General features: G+C 48.7%; 9 protein-coding genes across 9 annotated transcripts; 5 read left to right on the top strand and 4 right to left on the bottom strand.

Moving 5' to 3' along the window:
• Nucleotides 1-115: 115 nt before the first annotated feature.
• FSUBG_5763 (argininosuccinate synthase) lies at nucleotides 116-1,120 on the bottom strand (the record flags this gene model as incomplete). Its single annotated transcript, XM_036683894.1, has 4 exons — nucleotides 116-250; nucleotides 379-565; nucleotides 622-1,047; nucleotides 1,107-1,120. The coding sequence occupies 4 exons, from the start codon at nucleotides 1,118-1,120 to the stop codon at nucleotides 116-118; spliced, it is 762 nt and encodes a 253-aa protein (XP_036538752.1).
• A 57-nt stretch (nucleotides 1,121-1,177) lies between these two features.
• On the top strand, nucleotides 1,178-1,384 carry FSUBG_5762 (uncharacterized protein; the record flags this gene model as incomplete). The annotated part of the gene is made up of 1 exon (XM_036683893.1): nucleotides 1,178-1,384. One exon carries the CDS (start codon nucleotides 1,178-1,180, stop codon nucleotides 1,382-1,384), a length of 207 nt encoding a protein of 68 aa, XP_036538751.1.
• A 1,331-nt stretch (nucleotides 1,385-2,715) lies between these two features.
• Nucleotides 2,716-8,070, top strand: FSUBG_5761 (NUO-14 NADH2 dehydrogenase (ubiquinone) 14K chain; the record flags this gene model as incomplete). Its single annotated transcript, XM_036683892.1, has 3 exons — nucleotides 2,716-5,718; nucleotides 5,765-7,863; nucleotides 7,911-8,070. The coding sequence occupies 3 exons, from the start codon at nucleotides 2,716-2,718 to the stop codon at nucleotides 8,068-8,070; spliced, it is 5,262 nt and encodes a 1,753-aa protein (XP_036538750.1).
• A 607-nt stretch (nucleotides 8,071-8,677) lies between these two features.
• Nucleotides 8,678-9,051, top strand: FSUBG_5760 (NADH2 dehydrogenase (ubiquinone) 14K chain; the record flags this gene model as incomplete). The annotated part of the gene is made up of 2 exons (XM_036683891.1): nucleotides 8,678-8,711; nucleotides 8,831-9,051. The coding sequence occupies 2 exons, from the start codon at nucleotides 8,678-8,680 to the stop codon at nucleotides 9,049-9,051; spliced, it is 255 nt and encodes an 84-aa protein (XP_036538749.1).
• A 419-nt stretch (nucleotides 9,052-9,470) lies between these two features.
• Nucleotides 9,471-10,880, bottom strand: FSUBG_5759 (translation initiation factor eIF-2B subunit delta; the record flags this gene model as incomplete). The annotated part of the gene is made up of 2 exons (XM_036683889.1): nucleotides 9,471-10,286; nucleotides 10,335-10,880. 2 exons carry the CDS (start codon nucleotides 10,878-10,880, stop codon nucleotides 9,471-9,473), a joined length of 1,362 nt encoding a protein of 453 aa, XP_036538748.1.
• A 2,205-nt stretch (nucleotides 10,881-13,085) lies between these two features.
• FSUBG_5758 (glutamate n-acetyltransferase precursor) lies at nucleotides 13,086-14,499 on the top strand (the record flags this gene model as incomplete). Its single annotated transcript, XM_036683888.1, has 2 exons — nucleotides 13,086-13,528; nucleotides 13,584-14,499. The coding sequence occupies 2 exons, from the start codon at nucleotides 13,086-13,088 to the stop codon at nucleotides 14,497-14,499; spliced, it is 1,359 nt and encodes a 452-aa protein (XP_036538747.1).
• A 306-nt stretch (nucleotides 14,500-14,805) lies between these two features.
• FSUBG_5757 (imidazoleglycerol-phosphate dehydratase) lies at nucleotides 14,806-15,547 on the bottom strand (the record flags this gene model as incomplete). The annotated part of the gene is made up of 2 exons (XM_036683887.1): nucleotides 14,806-15,218; nucleotides 15,277-15,547. 2 exons carry the CDS (start codon nucleotides 15,545-15,547, stop codon nucleotides 14,806-14,808), a joined length of 684 nt encoding a protein of 227 aa, XP_036538746.1.
• A 452-nt stretch (nucleotides 15,548-15,999) lies between these two features.
• On the top strand, nucleotides 16,000-17,911 carry FSUBG_5756 (anaphase-promoting complex subunit 6; the record flags this gene model as incomplete). Its single annotated transcript, XM_036683886.1, has 2 exons — nucleotides 16,000-16,096; nucleotides 16,158-17,911. 2 exons carry the CDS (start codon nucleotides 16,000-16,002, stop codon nucleotides 17,909-17,911), a joined length of 1,851 nt encoding a protein of 616 aa, XP_036538745.1.
• A 1,150-nt stretch (nucleotides 17,912-19,061) lies between these two features.
• FSUBG_5755 (acetoacetate ligase) lies at nucleotides 19,062-21,359 on the bottom strand (the record flags this gene model as incomplete). Its single annotated transcript, XM_036683885.1, has 5 exons — nucleotides 19,062-19,220; nucleotides 19,273-19,869; nucleotides 19,917-20,630; nucleotides 20,679-21,191; nucleotides 21,249-21,359. 5 exons carry the CDS (start codon nucleotides 21,357-21,359, stop codon nucleotides 19,062-19,064), a joined length of 2,094 nt encoding a protein of 697 aa, XP_036538744.1.
• Nucleotides 21,360-21,367: the final 8 nt, after the last annotated feature.

The following is a 21,367-nucleotide window of genomic DNA, read 5'->3' as shown; positions in this document are numbered from 1 at the left end:
AAGAAGTCAATTCTTTGCGCTTCCCATACAACAGGAAGTCTGCATACTTTTAAAGCTCCCTCCCTGACCAAACGCCATAGCAAACCATTGTTTTTGCATTCATAATATTCCAAGATTAAGACTGGCTAAGGGGCTGGCCATCTTTAGCCTTCTGCGCACCATACTTCTCTAATCGGATAGACTGGATAGCAATCAAGCCAGTGCTGTCCATGGGAGAACAGGTGTCAAGACTGCCCATTGAAGTATCATCCTGGGAATAGAGGCTGCTGGTCTCGCTGGATCATCCAAGGACATAAACATTGCCCTTGTACGCACGGAGGTGGACCTGACCGTTGATACTTTTTTGAGCAGAAACGATTGCCTCATCGAGCCGCTCACGTTCAGGAGAGAAATGCCATAGTAAAGGCACTGGGACCACTCGATAGTCACAAATTTGTCTCGAAGCTTGCGGACCTTGGAGTCAAGGACAAGACCCTCGAGACCGACGTCAGCAAGGCGGGCGATGGTGAGACCAGGGGTGTCGTAGCATCCTCGGCTCTTGAGTCCAGTCCATCGGTTCTCGACACTATTTAACTGTAAGCATCGTGTTATGTCATAATCCAACGGTGAAAGTTGGCATACATGTCAATTCGGTCGACGCCGTGGTCGTGGCCAATCTTGTTGAGCAGCTTGAACAACTCTACCGAGTCGGTGGCCTGTTGGTCAGGGGTAGCAACCTTGACAGGGAGACCCTTCTCGAAGTATACGGTGAAGTCAAGAGGCTTGTCGGGAGCCTCGAGAGGATCGACAGTCTGAGTCCAAAGGTCCTTAGGAGGGGTATGATCAGGGTCTTCGAGAATGCCAGCCTCGTACGAGCAGTGGACGAGGTTCTCGTCCTGACTCCAAGGAGCCTTGGGGGTCGATGAAACGGGTATGTTGTTCTCGGCGGCGAGCTTGAGGACATCCTGTCGACCTTGGAACTCTTCACAGAATCCGGGGAGCCGCCAGGGGGCGATGACCTTGATGGAAGAGTTGCAAGCCTTGAAGGCGAGCTCGAAACCAACTTGGCTAAGGGGTTCTGTCAGTGATCTATGAATTGGATTTTTTCGTGATGGAAAGTGCCATACTCGTTCTGCGGCATGTTAGCAGGTGGTTTTCAAAGTCTGAGGGTTCTAATTACGCCTTTGCCCGTGCAGCCATGGCTCAGAAGATTGCAGTTGTACTTCTCAGCAACGCGGACCTGGGCGCGAGCGATGACAGGTCGGGCCAGAGCAGTTCCAAGAAGGTATCAGTCATAGATGGCATTGCATTGGATTGCTCGGAAGACGATCTGCTCGACGAACTCCTTCTGAAGGTTTTCGATGATCATGCGCTCCGCGCCGAGAACGAGGGCCTTCTTTTTTGACAGCATCGAAGTCCTCAACCTAACCAACATCGGCGAGGCAACACTAAAGTATGTCAGGCTGAACCTGTAGAAGCAGCTAGAGGAGGATCACATACCACATCCTCATAGCCCTCGAGAATGAGCCATTTCAAAATAGTCGAGGTATCGAGACCTTCGCTAAATGTTAGCAATCAACCTCACATTTGATCAACACAGCTGCAGTTTGGAGAAAGAGTCAGAAGTGTATTTCCTCCAAATAGGCACTGCAACCAAGAGTTAGCAGATGTTTATATTTATTTATATCAGCAGCCTGTTATCAACGGCATATAAACTTACCGACAGACACGGCCTTTTGACATTGTGAGGTTGTTTTGTTGTGAGGTTTACTGTTATTTAGACCAAGATGAAGAGAACTGGTGATGTTAAGCAGCAAGCTTCGGTGTGTGCAAGTATTTTCAGAGTGAGCAAATGGGCAGAGGTGAATGGAATATATTATATACTACGAATTCGACTCACTTCGAAATACTATTATCCCATACAAAAAGCAAAATCCTTACTCTGGCATGCACGCACCCAGCCCTACCTATCAAAACGAATGATTCGCTTACAAGACTTCGGCCAACGAACTACACAGTATCTACAAAAACGACCTCAGAATTTACCGAAATAGATTTCAGTTACAGGTTTTGCAATTCCTTGATAGGAAGCGAGTCATAGCTATTTTTTTAATGAAACCTAAGATCCACCATCCCAAAGTAATCGGACTTTTGTACGAACGGGAATGCGAGGCCTAGCTGAGGCCCAGTAATCTACCATAGAAATTAGTGGTGATGATCATAGGACTTAGCGGCGAGGCTGCCCCAGATCACTATATCCTCCCAGCGATATGGTGATGGTGTGAGCCGATATTCATCTTGATTGGCCAGAGACAGTGGATAACGTCACTTTCAAGGGACCACCTCTAACAGCCTCGGGGTCTTATTCTACCACGAGTTTGAGATGATATGAACGATGAAACCATCTTCATACCTCCTAACTAGACTTCTGATTTCTCAACGCCATCCCCTTTTGCCACACAGTTTGCTTCCTATTGCGATTCTGACAAATCCCCCTATATACTTAGGGTTCGATAAAGCCTAATACCGCTTGCCACTCCTCACCGTTGTACGTAGTCGCTGTCTGCCTTGCTTATACTCCGAGACCACTTCCTTAAATTCGTTCAAGAAAGTATCATTACTAACGAACAATAGATTACAGGTGTCTCTTTCTCTTTTCTGGACATACATTTTTTCAAATCCTTACCCTTCCGTCGACACAATAATGCAGGTGTAAGCCATCATAACTCTACTACGATGGACTATTCAAGACTACGAGCCGCCGCTCTCCGCGATGGCGAAGACGAGGAGGCCGTTACCGTCGATACTCGAGCTCTTATCGACAAAGTTCTTGCGCGATACTCGGGCGAATGGACAACATTGCGAGAACTGATTCAGAACGCTGCGGATGCCCAGGCAAAGACGGTGAGCGTCAAATGGGAAACTCTCCCATCAACACAAGTGCCACTACCGAATACCACGAGCCGATCCGAGATACTGAAACACACCTTGTCAAACCACACACTACGCCGATTAGTCGTGCAGAACGATGGACAACCATTCACAAAGACAGACTGGGGAAGGCTAAAGCGTATTGCCGAGGGCAACCCCGATGAAACGAAGATCGGCGCCTTCGGTGTCGGTTTCTACAGTGTCTTCGCTGATTGCGAAGAGCCGTTCGTCAGCTCCGGCAATGAGGCCATGGCATTCTACTGGAAGGGAAATGCACTTTTCACAAAGAAGTCTCAAATTCCAGCAGATCAAGCTACCCATCATACAACCTTCGTCCTCGACTACAGGAATACAACCACCCCCCTCCCAAACTTGCTGTCTGTTAGCCAGTTCCTTGCGACGAGTTTGACCTTTGTGGCGCTCGAGCACATTGAGTTCTGGATTGATGACTACCAGATTCTGTCTCTGAAGAAAAAGTCATCCCCGAGTGTTGAGCTTCCTCTTCCTCGCGACCTCGAGGCGAGGACAAAAGATGGCCTAATGAAGGTTACTAGTGTTGACCGCACAAGCACGCAGATCGATGCGTCTTACATGGCAGCTATAGGATGGAAACCGCAAGCCACGGCATCCACCACAAAGAACGAGTCCTACGGCGCCCCTGAAACTCCTTCCTTGAGATCTTTCTTTGCCCGTCTTACGTCAAGTGCTTCACAGGCAGGCATTAGGACAAAAGCACAGCACGAGGAGAATGCTGCGCAAGTGACGATTTCCGAAGATGTGACTAAGCTTTCATCCTCCACAATCTTCCTTCGGGCGACTTCTGCAAGCATCCGTACAAGCGTAGCCTCGTCGTTTGCTTCCGAACTCGAAAGGGCAACAAAGAAACCCCCGCCAAAGACAACCAAAATCGCCATCTTAACTTCGTCCTATGATGAGACTCAAGCTTCTCAAGAGACCGCAACATCGGGGGCGCTTGGCAAAGCTACAGATGTCTTTGCATCTGTGCTTCCCAATAAAAAGCCGGGTGGACGTATCTTCATTGGTTTTCCCACCATGCAGACTACCGGAGCTGGACTCCATATTTCAGCACCGTCAGTGATTCCCACGGTGGAAAGAGAGGCTATCGACTTGAATGCTCGTTGGGTCAGGACATGGAACCTTGAAATTCTTCGTGCTGCTGGTATCATCACTCGGCTTGCTTTTGCCAACGAGATGAGTGACCTGAGTGGCCGAATCAAACAGGCTATGGCCAAAGAGGCCAAATTCTCTCCCGCAGTCATCGCCAAGTTCATGCCAGAAGCTCTTCACATTCATAAGACCTTCACATTTGAGGACTCAACTCCCAGCGGTCAAGTTGGTCAGATTATCGAGGAAGCCTTTTGGATGTGCTTTAAGAAGGCCTCAATCGAGACCTACTCAACACGAGGCGTGTTGCAAACAGTCGATGTGCGCATTGCTTCGGATGAGATGAGCAAATTCGTCAACAGCATCCCTGTTGTACCAGAGGAGATGAAGGGTGTTCCATTTGTGAAAAAGCTCATAGACTTCGGTCTCATTTCACACATCACGGTCACAGATGTGAAGAAGGAGCTGGAGACAAAGGCCATGAACAAAGTTCAATTGATGAACTTCATTAGTTGGGCAGGCAAGAAGAGTTTAAGTGGTGAGCTCGATCCTGGCAGTCGATCTGCTTTGCTAGAAGTAGCTGTTGGCACGATGAGTGATGACGGGGAACAAGGCGAGATCATTGCCCTCGGTAGCATTCGGAATCATCTTATCGCGAACAGGATTCCTGCCAATTTGCCCATTCCTCCTACAACAATCCCTCATGCGCTCACTGCCAACTCTCAACAGGCTGAATTGCGTGCTCTAGGATGGGAGCCGCTAGAACTTCTCCCATGGTTGAGATTCCTTCTGGACACAAATTCTTCTAGACCCGAGGAACAGAATTTGACTCAATCATCCAAGTTTGCTATTCAGATTCTGACTGTCCTTGGGAAGAACTTTGAAAACTCGAGCCCGAACGCAAGAACCACCATTGTTTCTCTTCTTCAAGCAAACACAGTTGTACCTACGAAGCAGGGCATGAGAAAGCCCACTGAGTCCTTCTTCCCGATTGTCAAGCTTTTTGACGATCTTCCGGTCATTCAAGGCTGCGAGAAGATCAAAGAGAAATTTCTGGTCACTATTGGCGTCCGCAAAACTGTAGATTTAGAGACCATCTTTACCAGGCTGTTGAACGCCTCTAGTGAGGGTCATCAGAAATGGAGTCACATGGAACTCATCAAATATTTAGCATCTGTCCGTGAGGATATTCCAGGTGAAGACCTGAGCAGACTAAAGCAAACACGCTTTTGCCCAGCCGAAGCTGGTCCAAAGGGCATGGAGTCCACCAAGGGAACGACAACGCTTTACAAGGTTTCGGAGCTATTCGAGCCTAAGGACTCTTTGCGTGCATTGCGATTACCTATCCTCCAATGGCCAGGGCCTCCTGGTAGCTATCGACCTGGAAGCCCAGAAGCTCGATTCATAAATTCTCTTGGACTACGGCCTCATCCATCTGTCCCTGAACTCGTTGAGCTGATGTCTGGCAATGATGAAAATCTTCGGGTTTCGTCTATGACATATTTCCTCGCCAACCACCAGATCAATGGGTACGGGTCATTCCAGCTCGGTGGCAGTCCTAAGGCAATCATGCCTCTTCAGGGTAGTACCCGTCTTGTACCGCCTTCGCAGTGCTTTTACAATCCGCGCGCGTCTATCCTTGGGTTTAACATTTTGAGGAGAGATCTACACGATCATGCCATTGTAAGTTTGATCTAAAACCTGACAAAGACTTAGCTAACATCTATAGAAATTCGGTGTTGCACGAGATCCGCCAATGGTGGACTGTGTGAACCGCCTATTAGCATCGCGTCCTCAAGATCATCAGAATGCTGTGGCACTTTTCAGCTATTTCGCCTCTCGAATCACAGAACTCGGCGAAAATACCCTGGTGAAATTGCGTAACGCCTCGATAGTTCCTATCACAAGGACTACTCGGTCGTCTGAGAAATCAGCTTCTTCCATGACTTATGTCAGTCCTTCACGGGTGTACCTTGGGGCTTCGACCACATATGGAGACATCTTCGATTTTGTCGACTTTGGTCCTGAGGCGAATGCATTCTTGTTCCAATGCGGTGCCAAAAGTGAGCCCACCAAGTTGGAGGTTGCACAAATGGCATGCAGTGAGCCAGCCCGTCTCCTCGGTGTTTTGCAGAGTTCGGAAAAGTACCTGGATCTTCTTAAATCCTTGGCAGAAGCATCCCCAACACTCCACCGAGACAAAGAATTGTGGAGGAAAATGCGTACAGCGCCCTTCCTTCTTGCATACAAAGAACTCGCGCCACCTAAGGGAAAGTCAGATGAAGAGGATGAAGAGGATGAACCTATTCGACAATACCAGCTTGCCTCTGCCGGTCAAGTAGTGATCCTGGATGATATCATCAGCTACAGATTGTTCAAGGATCGCCTTATTTGTGCGCCGGAAGAAGATGCGCTTGAAGAATTCTATCTAGCACTTGGTGCTCAGAAATTGAGCAGTATTGTTCAGGAGGAGGTCAGGATTGGGTCCCAGAGTGATAAACAAAAGGCTGCACTCAGTCTCCGCAAACATGTTGTTGAGCGATCGAAGATTTTTCTCTTTGAATACACAAACTACCGACGCGATGCTATTAAGCATGACGTCAAATGGCTGGACAAGAACCTCACGGTTCACATTGTTCGCTCAGTAGCTTTGAGAAGGACTCTCAAGGGCCAGCATCAGACTCACACGGAGAAGAGATCAGCAGCGAGTGAGAAGACCATCAACGGCTGGGTTCTTTATGTTTCTGATGAGTCGAAGCCCGACATGTACCAGATCGGTCAAGCCATCTGCCAAATGCTGCTAAACCGCCCGAATCAGCAGGCTTACCTATTCTTTGAGCCATTCCTCACACTTGATCTATACGGTTTGAGAAATCGTGGTTACAATGTCGATCGTATCCTTCGGGCCAAGGCTGCCGAGGCCAGAATTGCTGAGGAAGAGAGACGAAAGGCACTGGAAGAGGAGCAGCGCCAGATCAAAAAGAGAGAAGAACAATGGGGAGCTGAGGCAAAAGCGGCCGAGGCTGCACGCGAAGCTACCAGGATCCCAGAACCTCTTGGTCCCGCAATGCCAGGTTCCTGGGACTCGCCCGAGGAAACAAAGCGCTCTCCTGAACAACAGGCTAGGAAGAGCAGGGGATTATTCGCAAACATCGGTCGTCGACTTGGATTTGAGTCTGATCAGCATGAAGACGAGTCCCACAAGGAGTTGGGCAAGTTCTTAGATAGACCTAAGGAGATTGAGGCACCTGGCGGAAGCTCTTCCAACACCGGCAAGAAGCCGCAACAGGATGAGGGCAGAGTCACAAGCCCTGCACTTGTGCAACAGAACTTGCTCAATGCCATCAAATCTACTCGGGCTTACGGATCCGATAGTGTCTTCTCGGAGCCCAAGGTCAACGAGGTCAAAGAACAAGCCACTTACTGTGATAAGACGCCAGCAAACAACATCAGTTTCATCGCAGAAACTTCAAACGGTATGAAGATATTTTTCTCCAAGGATATCAAAGACCCAGGGAGCTTCTTGTCGAAACATTTGAACAATCTGAATGTCTTCTCCAGTATGTTGATTGAGGTGGGCAATACCTATTCAATGTCGCCCAAAGTCCTGCACATCTTTTATGACGAAGCTGGCGGCACTATTGCTTTCAACACTGGAGGCAGTATCTTCTGTAACTTCAGGTTCTTCTTGCAGTTGCACGCCGCACAAATCGAAGGACGAAGCGGACAAGCCAAGGCAGAGGCTGCTACCTGGTGGTGGGTGGTTCTGGCACACGAACTTGCACACAATCTCGTGTCGCTTCATAATGCTGATCACAGCTACTATACGTATGTTTACCCAATCTCGTTCAATAGTATCATGCTAACCATGCTAGCGAATCGTTTATTCAGCAGTATTTCCCCAAAATCGTGGCCAGAGCGGTGCAATGGACTGCAAATACTGGGTCTCGCAGCGAAACACCCACCATTGCACCACCTCCGTCTGGTGCACCACCACCTTACCCGGGTCAATTGGAACGAAGCTTGCTAGACTGATGATTGTTTTTATCATGGCATAGCGGGGAGTTTTGAGATGTTTGGCTTCTTGGGATATCACCTCTCTGGTTGTTCTGATCGTTATGATCGTAAATAAGACACTAGACTTTATGTAGACTCTAGATTCTTCCAGTCTTATACACAGGGTCTGGTACACACACCTCATGATTTCTGTCTCTCAATATTGGTCCAACTCATGATGCGTTCGCGATAAAGTGATCTTATTAGTGCCATTTGATTTACGAGCGACATTCATATACTAAGCTCCGTGGACATGCTCTGCCCACGCTTATCCTCGCTGCCCAAATAGTAACAAGAGAAGTTTAACAATAATTTACCTCGACTCTTTCTCTTATTCATAAATTGCGAGAACTTCCATTAGAGAGGTCCATGCAAGACATGTATCAAGTACAGGGTAGCTTTCTGATGTTGTTTCACGTGATCATAATCGTGACCAATCATTTCGACTCCAATTGCAGTGAGCTTGGGATGGATCTTGAAGATCACCTTTCAGTAACGACGCTCCCATTCTCATTCCGAGCGAACCTCTCCTCTACGAAACCTCTCCACTCCCGAATCTCGAGTACTGGACGGTCAATTGCCCATTATGGTCCACCGCATCGCCTTCTGGAGCCTTTTCGGTACGTCACATACCTGAGCCAATTCGCCCGCCCATAGCATCCGAGCATACGACCTGAGCAGTCGGAGACGAGACACATGCGACGGACAGAGAGAATTGGATGCTAACAGTAGAAAAAAGGCCTCGGCGCTCGATTCTGGCAAATGGGCATCGAGATGCGCCCATTCTTCAACAAGTCCTCCCTCTGGGTGTACCCCGTATATGCGGCTGGCGGCGCCAGCTTCGGATACTGGCTGCAGGGCGTTGACGACAGGCAAACCTCTACTCTACAAGAACGAAAAGCTCTGCTCCTTGAGAAGCGAGCGCGCAAGGCGGAGCGGGATGCTAAGGCGGAGGCTTAGAGAGGAATGAACAGCAATGGAAATTTAAGATATCGGGAAATGAAGACCTCTTCGGCTTGGGACAAGAAGATCGGAGCGGCAATATTATTGTACATTGTGATACTGGGAGGTTGAGCGTCGAAATGGGACGTTTGATTCGAATGTCACACACCAAAGCTCTGAACGCTGTGATGATATGATGCCCAGAACACTGAACGCGAATTGCTTCACGGAACTCGATATGTGATCACCAGATTGAACTAATGTCATATTACACCACACGGAATGAATTAAAACCTTATTGTCATTGCCTCATAGAGCTGCTTCTAATCCCAGCACCAACCCAAGACCGAGTTATCAAGAATGACAATTCAAGACGCCGCGTCATCTATCACCCCTGATAAACTTTTCCACGCTCCTTTGACCCAATCCAAGTCTAACTACAACTCCTCTAATTTCCTAAGAATCGCAGGCACAGACGTGGCAGAGGAATTGCCCAGCTCCGTCACAACCACTGAAATATACGTATCGCGGGTAGTGTCAAAGAGCAAGCGGAAGCCGACATCGGTGGATCGCTCAGGGTCGATTTCGTTGTATGTGAGAGAGTCGATGGACACACGCTCTGTGAAATTGACCGTCTCGCAGAGTGCCACAACGCGGACGTTCATATCAGAAGCTGCCGTGGCGATATCGCACGAGCCGGCGCGAGCGTACATGGCGCCGTTGCTGAAGATGGCTTCGGCTGCGAGGAAAACCTTAGTTGCCTCATAGAGATGAGTTTGCAGAGCACCAAGATCGGAAGCATAGGTGACTTGGATACCAGCGGCGGAGAGCCTTTTGGCGTGATCGGTGCCGACGCGCTCATAAGGATCATCGACAAGAATCACGCGGAAGTCAATCTTGTTCTTGCGAGCTTGGAGAAGAGTGCGCTCAACGAGGTGGTGATGAGCGTAGGTGAGTATAACATCGCCAGGTATAATCATGCCGGCAGCAGTCTCAACAATCACGTAGTCTGCGAGAGTGATACGCTCACGAATGTAGTTGTCAATGGACTCCTTGAGGAGCTTCTTCACGTCGTTGTCGTGAAGATCGACATCCACTTTACTGATCTGGAGCTTCAGCCATCGGATGGCGTTGCCCATTGAGAAGCACATGGGGCGGCATGCTGTAAGATACTCGATCTGGGGGTTGAGAACGTGAGGTGTGAAATGGCGGGAGAAAGTGAACCCGGGAGGAGTTGTGTAAGAGTCGATGACCTGGGGGCTGTTAGATGAATACTGCATCACAGGGGTAATATCTCTTACCTTTTGGAAAGCATATAGCGTCGCCTCGAGTCGTGTGATGCTATCACTGATAACGAATGCGCTCATGTGCTCGCCTAGAACCAAGACAGCAGGATGGACGTCCTTGTCGGCATTTGTCATTTCTATCCGCTTAGCCATGGAGAGATGGCTAAAGCAGTCTGGTATCGAAGGCTTATCGTCCTTAACCACAGCCGTCGCTGCCGCTGGTCGAATAGGGAGTTTTGCACCGCCATGTTGCTGGTGCTGATGTTGACCGTCTTGCTTAGGCTTTGCTTTGCCTCCCTTCCCATCACCGGACGCCTGTTGACCGCCTTGCGATGGGCCCTGTGAGGCCTGGGTAGCCTTGGCTTGTGCTCTTCTGGCAGCCTTTTCCTCCTTGGCCTTCTTCTTCAATTCAGCACCGGATAGCTTCTTCTCCCCAGCGGGCGCTGCTTGTTGCTGCTCTTTAGGTTTCTGAGGCTGGGCCTGGTCCTTCTTTTCCGTCTTCACATCGTTATTCTCTGTGGTCTGCGGCGCAGGGACCGAGCCCTCGGCTTCTGTGGACATTGGAACTGGTTCGAGCGATCGTTTGCGATGGTATCGAGAATGTAGTTATCCGAAGGCGGGGCACTCCCAGACTTTCAGAGATCAAGACAAGAGTGTGTGCGCTGTGGTAAAACTTGCGTATAAGATTCGGTATGGGATTCCCTGTGCGATACTCGTGTGATTTACTGGAGAATACTCGTTATTTTTGTAGAAGATGGTACAGTAAAAGGTACCGTTTGTAGCGAGTCACACTCAAATGGAGGCTTTGAGTCATTCGAAAATAATGATTTGGATCGGCATTTGGATGGAGAAACCCAATCAGTGATCGAATGCCCCGCGCTAGCCAAACTTCAAGAGATGTGGGTGTGGCAGTTGGAAGTCCAGCAGAGCCTCTCCCTTCCCTAGATTACTACGTAGAATGTCACTCACTCACTACCTAGGTACCTTACGTCGGTATGTACAAGGTGGTTGCAGAACGTGATAAGTTTATTATAGATAATGAAGCTAATAATTGATGTCCTTGCGTGTTCCTCAGTTCATATCGTTTCTTTCGCAAACACCAGATCTGTTCGAGGCCGCACGCGCCACAGCATTCACCTCGCGTCGTATTTCGACATCACGATGTGCGCAGAAGGAAAATATAAGCATCAACCGGCGAAGCGCTACATTACAGGGGTCCCAAGAGAAATGTTCACTTTGGCGTGGATATCTGTTTGGCATCTAGGCATCGTCACATATACCTTGGGCAGATCAGTTTCACAATTCAGACATGGTATCAAGTTGAGCTTCAGCAGTTTCTCATTCAGCCACAAGCTTCCTTCTTCACGGCAGTCCATCAAGAACTGGTCGCAATGAAAGAAAATGAAAGTTCCAAAAATTCCCTTGCCAGGCGAACCCAACAAGGAGCGGTCAGTGTATAGTTTTCAACTAGCAAAATTCCTCTCTCAGCTTATCGCTTCACGGAGAAGGAAAACGCCCATGCACTTGGATGGAGAGGAAAGGAAAAAAGAAGACTGAAAGGGTGGGAGGTAGTCGGGGTTTTATAGCTGAGAGAGATCACACGCGCACGGACCATCTTGACATATCACCTAAGGCATCAAGGCCAATCCGAGCGTGAATCACAGCAAGGTGGAGCTCTAATTTCCAGGCGCCAGCGGAAGGTTCCACTGTTGGCAGGCAGGCAGGCAAGCAAGTGCCAGGCACAGAGGCAGCAGCCAGCTTAATTTGCAGGCACACTCTCCCCTACAAGGTAGGTAGGCACCCTCGATTGGCTGTGCCTACTCCGTAGAAAACGGTTTTATTTCTCAAAGCATATCCGATAATTGTTTCAGTATACCTTAACTTTCGTCCTTTGCCAAACCTTGGCTGTAGTTGTTCAGCTGTGTGAACCTTCTTGGCATAAGACTGGCCTTGTGGTTTGTTCATATGAACATTTGATTTCGTTGCCTAAAGTTATCTAGAATTTCTTCAGCTTCACACTTGCCCGTGGTGATGAATTTGAATATCAAAAAGATACAAGGTTTAGTGCTCCAGGAGGACCTATGATTAAGAAAGGATTCCTGCTGTCCTGGCATTAACAAAGCTTCTTTGTACTATCTACGAGATCAGGGAGCAATAAAAACTTAGGACCTCAATTATGAATGACGAAATAATTGAAGCAACAGGTCCTATTTGACAAGTTCAAGTTCGCATCCTCTTCTCGAGTTTGATGTTTTCTTGCTTCCAGCGATTTGTATAAGAGCACTGTAAACTCACTTGGCACTGGATGCTGATTAACGGATCTTTCAACTTCCTACAATATCCCTTGCCTCCAGACTCTCCCAGTCCATCATAAGGGAATTCCTGTATTTAGGGTTTTGGGAGTATGTATGTATTCTCTTGGTGGCTGATTATCTGGCATCCATACCAAACACTCATATAACTCACTACTACCAAGTAGGTAGGCTCATCTCAGTCGGACTCTCACTTCAATAGCCAAGATAATGAGATTTTCATACGAGCTGTCGATTCTTGAAATATCTACCATGTTATTCCTACAATACATGAAAACTTAGGGAGAAATCAAACAATGAAAGAACTGGTCATAAATGAGTCAATGGAGTCTTTTGGGTCCTTCCAGCCACTGATCGCTGCGATACCGCACTAGGTAGTTTACAGTTCTATATCAAACCCCCGCGAAAATTCCCATCAACTACAGCATCAACAATACAATCCCCAGTCGCCAAGATGATGAAGAAGTTCGCTCGCGCCTACTCTTCGGCGTCAGCCACTCTTGGCTCAAACCCTGTTCCTCCTTCAAAGATTCAATACATTCCCACTTCGGGGAAATACCCCAAAGGCTTTATCGCTTCAGGTGTTTTGGCTGGTGTCAAGCCTGGCAATACCAGCAAGCCCGACATCGCCCTCGTGACCTCTGACCGTCCCTGCGCTGCTGCTGGCGTTTTCACAAAGAACAAGTTCCAGGCTGCTCCTGTGACCTATAGCAGGAAGCTTTTGCAGCAGAAGAAGAACGCGGGTCTGCGAAGCGTCGTTGTCAATTCTGGTAATGCGAATGCTGTCACCGGCACCGGAGGTCTTGAAGATGCTACCAGCATGGCCCGCACAACAGATCAGAGGGTTGGTGATGAGGACTCTACTATTGTGATGAGCACTGGAGTCATTGGTCAGAGGTTCGTTTCTTCGATTGGCTGAATTTCATGCTTCAATGGCTCACAACCAATCCAGACTGCCAATTCAGAAGATTCTCGACAAGATCCCTACAGCTGTTAGCAAGGCTGGTGGTTCTCACGAGAACTGGCTTGAATGTGCAAAGGCTATCTGTACCACAGATACTTTCCCTAAGCTCATGTCTCGATCCTTTGAGCTTCCTTCTTCTCCAGGTGTTGAGTATCGCATTGCTGGTATGACAAAGGGCGCAGGCATGATTGCTCCCAACATGGCGACTCTTCTTACCATCCTGGCCACCGATGCTCCTATCTCCCCTGCTGTCATGCCCAATGTTCTTCGACATGCGGTGGACCGATCATTTAACTCCATCACCATTGATGGTGACACTTCTACCAATGATACTGTTGCTCTTCTTGCTAACGGTGCCGCTGGCGGAAAGGAGGTCACTTCTGAGCAGTCTCCAGACTACCAAGCCTTCCAGGAGCTTCTCACCGAGTTCTCTATTGACTTGGCCAAGTATGTCGTCCGAGACGGTGAGGGTGCTACCAAATTTGTTACCATCCGGGTTGTCGACAGTGCTTCTGAGGAGGCAGCCCGTGAGGTTGGTCGATCCATCGCCAAATCCCCCCTCGTTAAGACTGCTCTGTACGGAAAGGATGCCAACTGGGGCCGTGTACTTTGCGCTACCGGATACGCTCTCATTTCTCCTCCTGGACAACCTGTGAATGACGTTCCTGAGATCACTCCTGAGCGCACTAATGTCTCTTTCGTCCCTACCGATGGCTCAGCTGAGCTGAAGCTGCTCGTGGACGGCGAGCCCGAGCAGGTCGATGAGAAGCGAGCATCAGAGATTCTCGCCATGGAAGATCTTGAGATCGTTGTCAGGCTAGGTACAGGCGACAAGTCTGCTGTACACTATACCTGCGACTTTAGCCATGACTACGTTACTATCAATGGCGACTACCGAACTTAGGAGTTGCTAAGAAGTAGTTGACGATCTTATAAAAAATATAGCCTGAATTGCATATCTACACGAGCCGGGCTGTGAAATTTGGTATGATCTTCATGATATCTTGTACGGGTGCATAACGAATGTGGTTGCAGGGTTTTGAGGAGACATGCCAGACAACGCGTCACAGGTCTTTGCGGAAGCCTGCTACGTGACATAGATTACATATTCACTTGTATCTCAAAATCTGATTCCTGCATGCCTATCAATAGCAGGTCTAGTTCTAACCAAAACCGAGTATTTAACCGGAACTCCTAAGCGACTATTTTCTTACGCACTCAGAGTACCCTTGGTGCTAGGCACTTCACCCTCTTTACCAGGTATTCTTGTGGTAGCAGCCTTGATAGCAACAGCAAGAGCCTTGAAAGCACTCTCGGCTCGATGGTGGTCATTGTCACCGTGGAGACAGTGGACATGCAGCGTAACACGAGCACCCTGGGCAAAGCTCTGGAGACAATGAGGGACCATCTCGGTGCTGAGCTGGCCAAGCCACTCTCGCTTCAGACCGAGGTCAACAACACTGTAGGGACGGTTGGAAAGATCGATGACCGCACGCGAGAGGGCCTCGTCAAGGGGAGCGTAGGCATAGCCGAAACGGGCGAGACCAGCAGGAGTGCCGAGAGCTTGGGCGAAGGCATAACCAAGGGCGATGCAAACATCTTCGGCAGTGTGATGGTCATCAACTAGAGATATCAAGTCAGCCATTTAACATCTCTCGGTGGCGGTTCAAGGGCAACGAACTGTGAAGATCACCCTTGCAGTTCAGAGCAAGACTCCATCCAGCATGCTTAGCTAGAGCATGAAGCATATGGTCGAGGAAGCCAATTCCTGTGTTGACAGCGATCTTCTGCGACTTGCTAGCCTGAGAAGCATGGCTATCTCCATCATTGAGAAGACGGGAGTCAGTGTCCGGAGGGAAATCGCCGCCGTCAAGGTTAAGAGCAAGCTGAATCTTAGTCTCGTTTGTATCGCGGGCGAGAGCAGCCCATCGAGTAGGTTGAGAAGAAGCCATTTCTGCAAGTAGATTGGAATAGTTGTCCAATTGAATGTTTCTCGGGAAGTTGTAGACTTTTAAAACTTGACTGCATGATAGGCTCCTGTATCGGCGAGTGCTAAATTGATGGCTTCTGATACGCTACGATTTCAACCCCGCCAACTTTTTTATCGCCTCCGTCAGAGGCAATGGTCGCTATAAGCTACCCCGCTGTTGCTGGAGCCACGCCCGCTGTGGCTTCTTAAGAAAGTCCTTTACACGCTAGGCTCAGGTGGAGGCGCGAACAACGGCCGGGCGGGCTTGCGGTGAGATTAGATTCAGGTCATTGTTGACTTTTGGTGGGTTGTTGATTGACGTTATTCCAAACAAACCACCTCCAGACCAACCCTATATCGCAACACAGGAGCCACACAAAAAACGAATACCTGACGACTGGGCCTATCACTCAATGAACTACGAATAAGTCAGGAATGGAGAATTTCTTGAGGGAATGGAGGCAAGATGCCCTCAACAAGGCGCAATATGAGTCGGCCATATTTATCGGCGACAAGTTACTTGCACTGACCAGTTCGTGATATTCTGATATAAATAACCCTCTTTTCCATCGTCTAACATCACATATCGATAGATGACGATCAAGATGCCTTCTGGCTCGCCCAAGTCCACTTCGCGACAGGAAACTACACACGCGCCCAAGCATTTCTCTCCAGCCAAGACCTCATCGCCAGGAACCCATCATGTCGCTATCTTGCTGGTCACTGCCTGATAAAACAGTCTCGCTTTGACGAAGCGCTTTCGATTCTCGGCGACCGTAACCCAACGCATCTTATAGCCAATGGCGCGAGCAACAAGCGCAAGACTCAGCCACGCCACGGACGACGTCGCGATCCAGCTGCCGAGGAGGAGGCCGCTAATAGGAGATATGAAGCTGCTATGTGTTTTTTGCGTGGAATCTGCTACGCTAAGCAAAATGCTTTTGATCGCGCAAAGGAGTGTTACAAAGACGCTGTGCGAATCGATGTCCAGTGCTTTGAGGCGTTCCAGCAGCTTATGAGCAATTCGTTATTGTCGCCTGACGAAGAATGGCAGTTCCTCGAGACCTTGGACTTTGATTCCATTCATGTCTCTGGAGATGTGTCGTCTTCACAGCAGGCTGCCGACTTTACTAAGATGCTCTACACGACGCGACTGTCCAAATACCGCAATCCTGCAGCTTTTGAGACAGCATACGACTCCCTCTCGACGCATTACCACCTTGCATCAAACCCAGATCTACAACTTGCTCGCGCGGATCTTCTCTATACGCAGTGTCGGTACCGGGACGCTCTGAATATCACAAATGGGATCTTACAGGAAGACAAGTACAACTTCAGCGTGTACCCGGTCCATCTGGCCTGTTTGTTTGAGCTGAAAGAGAAGAATCTGCTTTTCTTGATTGCCCACGACCTGGCTGATAGTCACCCTGAAGAACCATGTTCGTGGCTCGCAGTAGGTATTTACTACTTTTCGATCGGCAAAATACCCGAGGCACGACGATATTTCAGCAAAGCGAGTATGATGGACGCACATTTTGGGCCGGCATGGATTGGATTTGCACACACTTTTGCGGCAGAGGGCGAACACGACCAAGCGATTTCGGCCTACTCAACAGCAGCGAGATTGTTCATGGGAACACATTTGCCCCAAGTGTTTTTGGGCATGCAAAATCATGCCCTCAACAACATGACGCTTGCAGAAGAGTTTTTGAAAACAGCCTATGGCCTTTGCAAAACGGACCCCTTACTCTTAAATGAAATGGGTATCGTGAAATATCACCAAGACAAGCCCAAGGAGGCAGCACAGTATTTTACAGCAGCGCTTAAGATCGCTGATGATATGGACAGCGACCCTTCAGCTTGGTTGGCTGCGAGGACAAATCTTGGACACGCTTTCAGACGGTTGAGGCACTTTAACCGAGCGCTCGCCGAGTTTGACGAGGTGCTGAGACAGGGAGGCAAGGATGCGGCCATTTTCAGCGCGAAAGGGCTTATTCTCATGGAACAAAGCAAGCCTGAGGAGGCAGTGGTCGTTCTCCATGAAGCGCTGGCGATAAATCCTCAGGACAGCATCGCAACAGAGTTATTGAACAAAGCGCTAGAAGAGACGGCATTAATTGATGGCGCAGCAGAGTCTGAAGCTGAGGATCTCTTGGACTTTGAGCGTATGTTGGGGCAACGGAAGCATGATGCAGCCGTCAAGGTCAACGGGGGTCGAAAAACGGCGGGGAGACCAGAGAAGGGCAAGGGAAGATTGAGACGAACAAGACGAATGACGGTTTTAGAAGACGAGGACGGTTCGCCTGAGAAGGAGGGCAGTATGATGGAGATGAGCGATGATGAATAAGGATACCAGATAGTAGACTCAGAAGGCATAGCAAGCATAGCATTGGGATGGGGAGATTATCATATGATTGGGATAGGTCTAGGCGTTGGTGGTATGATATGCATTGGGGAACACGACATGCTTTTGAGTTAGTGAGTGTATGAGCATGAAAATACTCTGTCTCCTCCATATGAGAAGCGGTCATGTTTGATATTCTGTAACTACCTAGGTAGGTATGTGATATCACTAATCAACTAGCACTGAATTATTATCTCGCCCTCGGATCTCGCATAATTCATATCCGAAAAATAAGCTCTTTGGTGGAGTAACCGGCACGTTAACTAATCCATCCGGGGCGTCGCATCGGGGAACCAATAACGGGGTGCTTATTCAATCAAATCCCTGAAGCAATCATGGGCAGTGGAAGGACGGAGCTGAAAGAAGAGCGAGTGCTTTTGGCGTCTGAAAGTGGAAGTGGCTTGATGATATGACGCGGCGTAGAATGTATATAAGAACAAAGCGTTGGACGTCAGCTTATACAATCAATCAATATCTGATACTCCTCACCCTTCATTTACTTAATTAATATTGTAAACAGGAACAACGAATAAAATGTCACGATTCTTCCCTCATACTCCTTATGCAGAGGATCAACCTCTTGCACGAACAATACTCACAACACACGTTATCGTGCGAGCGATAACACTAAGCTCAATCATCGCAACGGGCATAACAACAACACGCCACTTGGTCCCCTTTCTCCGCCCAAAAACCCCAACCTTGACATTCTTCCCACGCCTCATCCGCTCTGCATCAACAGGCGCAGTCGCAGCCGTTGGCGTAGGAGCTTTCATGACAATCGGTCGTATGCGTGGAAGAGAAGAAATCGAGTGGCAGGATCGAAGTTGGAGATTACTCGAGAACCAAGGTCAGCTAGAGACTGATGACTGGACTGCTATAGGCGCTGGAGCTGGGGCTGTAATAGGGGCCAATGCTCTTAAAGGCTGGAGAGGTGCGGTTGGAGGACTGGGATTGGGAAGTATGGGGGGGGGTTTTGGCATGGATGGCTTGGAGATATGGTGTGAATGGGGGCAAGTTTCCCAAGAAGGCGGAGGATTTGTAACCTGTATTGTCTTTGTATACCCCGTGTTTGTCTATTATCTAGGTATCTCTACAACTTTGCTTTAACTTGATCGATCTCCTCAATCTTCTGGAACTGATAGAAATAGTCCAGACTCTGAGGGTTCAACAACGTCCCGCTTGGCTTGATATTACTGCCCGAGATGATCTGCTTGACTGGAAGTTCGACCTTCTTACCATTCACAGTTGTCTAAACATCGTTAGTCTACCAGATAGCATCAGTTGTGAGGGTAAGCACTTACTGGAATATCGGGCACCTCAAAGATATACTTGGGCACATGCCTCTTCGTCAACTCCTTAGCGATCCTTTCTCGAACTCTACTAGTGAGTTCAGCGTTGAAGTTGACTCCTGGTTTCATCAAAAGGAACAAAACAACGCTCTCATCATGGTCCTGGGGTCGACGCTGGCCTACGCATAGACTCTCTGCAACCTCTTTTGCAAAGCTTCCCTCAAGCACCGCGTAGATGTCCGCACTTCCGAATCGAATTCCACTTGGATTCAAAACTCCATCTGAGCGGCCTAGAATATGAATATGGCCTGTTTGTGGGTGAACTGCTGCAAAATCGCCTTGTGACCACACATTAGGGAATCGATCAAAGTATGCCGAAGTATACTTCTTTCCTGGAGCGGGTGTTGTATCGTTCCAGAGGTAGAGAGGGACATTGGGGAATGCTGCAGTTCCAACTAAGTCTCCTGGTTCACCATCAGGGACCGGTGAGATCGGTTTGTCGAGGTCTGGAGAAGACGGATAAATTGCCATTGGCGTTCCAATAACTCGTCCTGGACATCCACCGGCGTAGATGGGAGATAGAGGATTCTCCATGACAAAGCAGGCAGCCTTGGTAACGTCAGCAACAGCAAGAAGAGGCTAAGTAGGAGACTCACAATATCTGTACCGCCTGAAAAGTTGGCCAACTTGATATTCGTTGGGAACGCCCCATCATAGAACCAGTCAAAGACCTGCTCCTTCAAGACCATTCCCGTACTCTGAACAGCCGTCAGGCTACTCAGGTCTGCCTCTTTCTGAGGAACTATTCCTTCTTTCATAAGCTCACCCAGCCATCTTGGACTAATTCCCAGATTCGTAACTCGCTGCTCCTCCACGATCCGCAACAGCACAGAACGATCTGGTACAAAAGGCGAACCATCATAAAACACAGTTCGTCCACCAAAAGCAAGTCGAGTCACGCTAGCAAGATACATGATCCAGCCTGTAGTGGTATACTGAAGCGCAACATCCTTGGGAGTGATTTCGCGATGAAGAATAGCCTCTTTAGCCACTGAAACGAGAATTGGACCGACCCCGTGGACGATGGCTTTTGGTGTTCCTGTTGTTCCAGAGGAATAGTAGACTACCATTGGATCTTGAAAGCCAACTCGTTCGATGGGTGGTGGAGTTGAAGGTGCGGATGAGAGGAAAGACTCGAGACGTTGTGTCTTGGGGATTTGAGAAGTATCGTGAGGAGAGTCAAAACGTTGAACGACGATTGCACCTTGGAAAGAAGGGCATTCTTTCATTCCTTCGACAACTCCCTTGATCTTATCGCGAAGATCGATGACTTTGCCATTGTAGAGAGCTCCATCGTCGAAGAAGACAAACTATTCAGGTCAGCATTGCTATGAGCTTGGCGATATCCAAGAGCTCACCTTGGGGTCAATCTGAACAGTTCTCTGCAACAACCCCCCAACGCCCATATCAGTCGAGCTACTGCTAAATAACCCCCCAAGCCAAGTCGTAGCCAGAAACACAACAAGTGTCTCAACAGCTTGAGCACCAACCATGACGACTCTATCTCCCTTCTTAACACCTCTTTTCTTCAATGCACCCGCCAGTTTTCCCACCATTCTCCTCAACTCTCCCCAAGTAACATTCTTCACAGAGGAGTTACCCTCTCTGACTTCTGTGATAGCGATAGTATCATCTTCTTTGTGAAGCGTTGAGCGCTCGCCTGGTGCACCGCCTACAGTACCTGTCCAAAGGAGATTCTCGGCGTAGTTGATGCGAATACCAGGGAACCAAGTAGGAAGCTTTGTGATTGGGATAGATTCGTCTACAACGTATGAGTAGGAACCCTCGTGGATCCAGTTTTGAGAGGCCCAGAGCTGAGCGTAGAAGTCGCTGCGCTTAGAGACGGACCATTCATATAAGTCATTGAATGTCTAGTAATAAGGCGTGTTAATTACAATGAGCATGTCACATTTAGATCCACACCATACCTTGAGATTAAGTCCATGTAATTTGTTTGCCTCTTGCATAAACGCCCACATCGCCGTGCTCTTGGGATTGGGGTGTTCCCAGACCTTTCGAGGTGTCTTTGTTAGATCCATTATAATAT

Source organism: Fusarium subglutinans, assembly GCF_013396075.1.
Source record: "Fusarium subglutinans strain NRRL 66333 chromosome Unknown NRRL66333_c0000058, whole genome shotgun sequence".
Classification (NCBI taxonomy): Eukaryota; Fungi; Ascomycota; class Sordariomycetes; order Hypocreales; family Nectriaceae; genus Fusarium; species Fusarium subglutinans.
The sequence above is the reverse complement of the archived record's forward strand: the minus strand, read 5'-3'. Positions and strand labels throughout refer to the sequence as shown.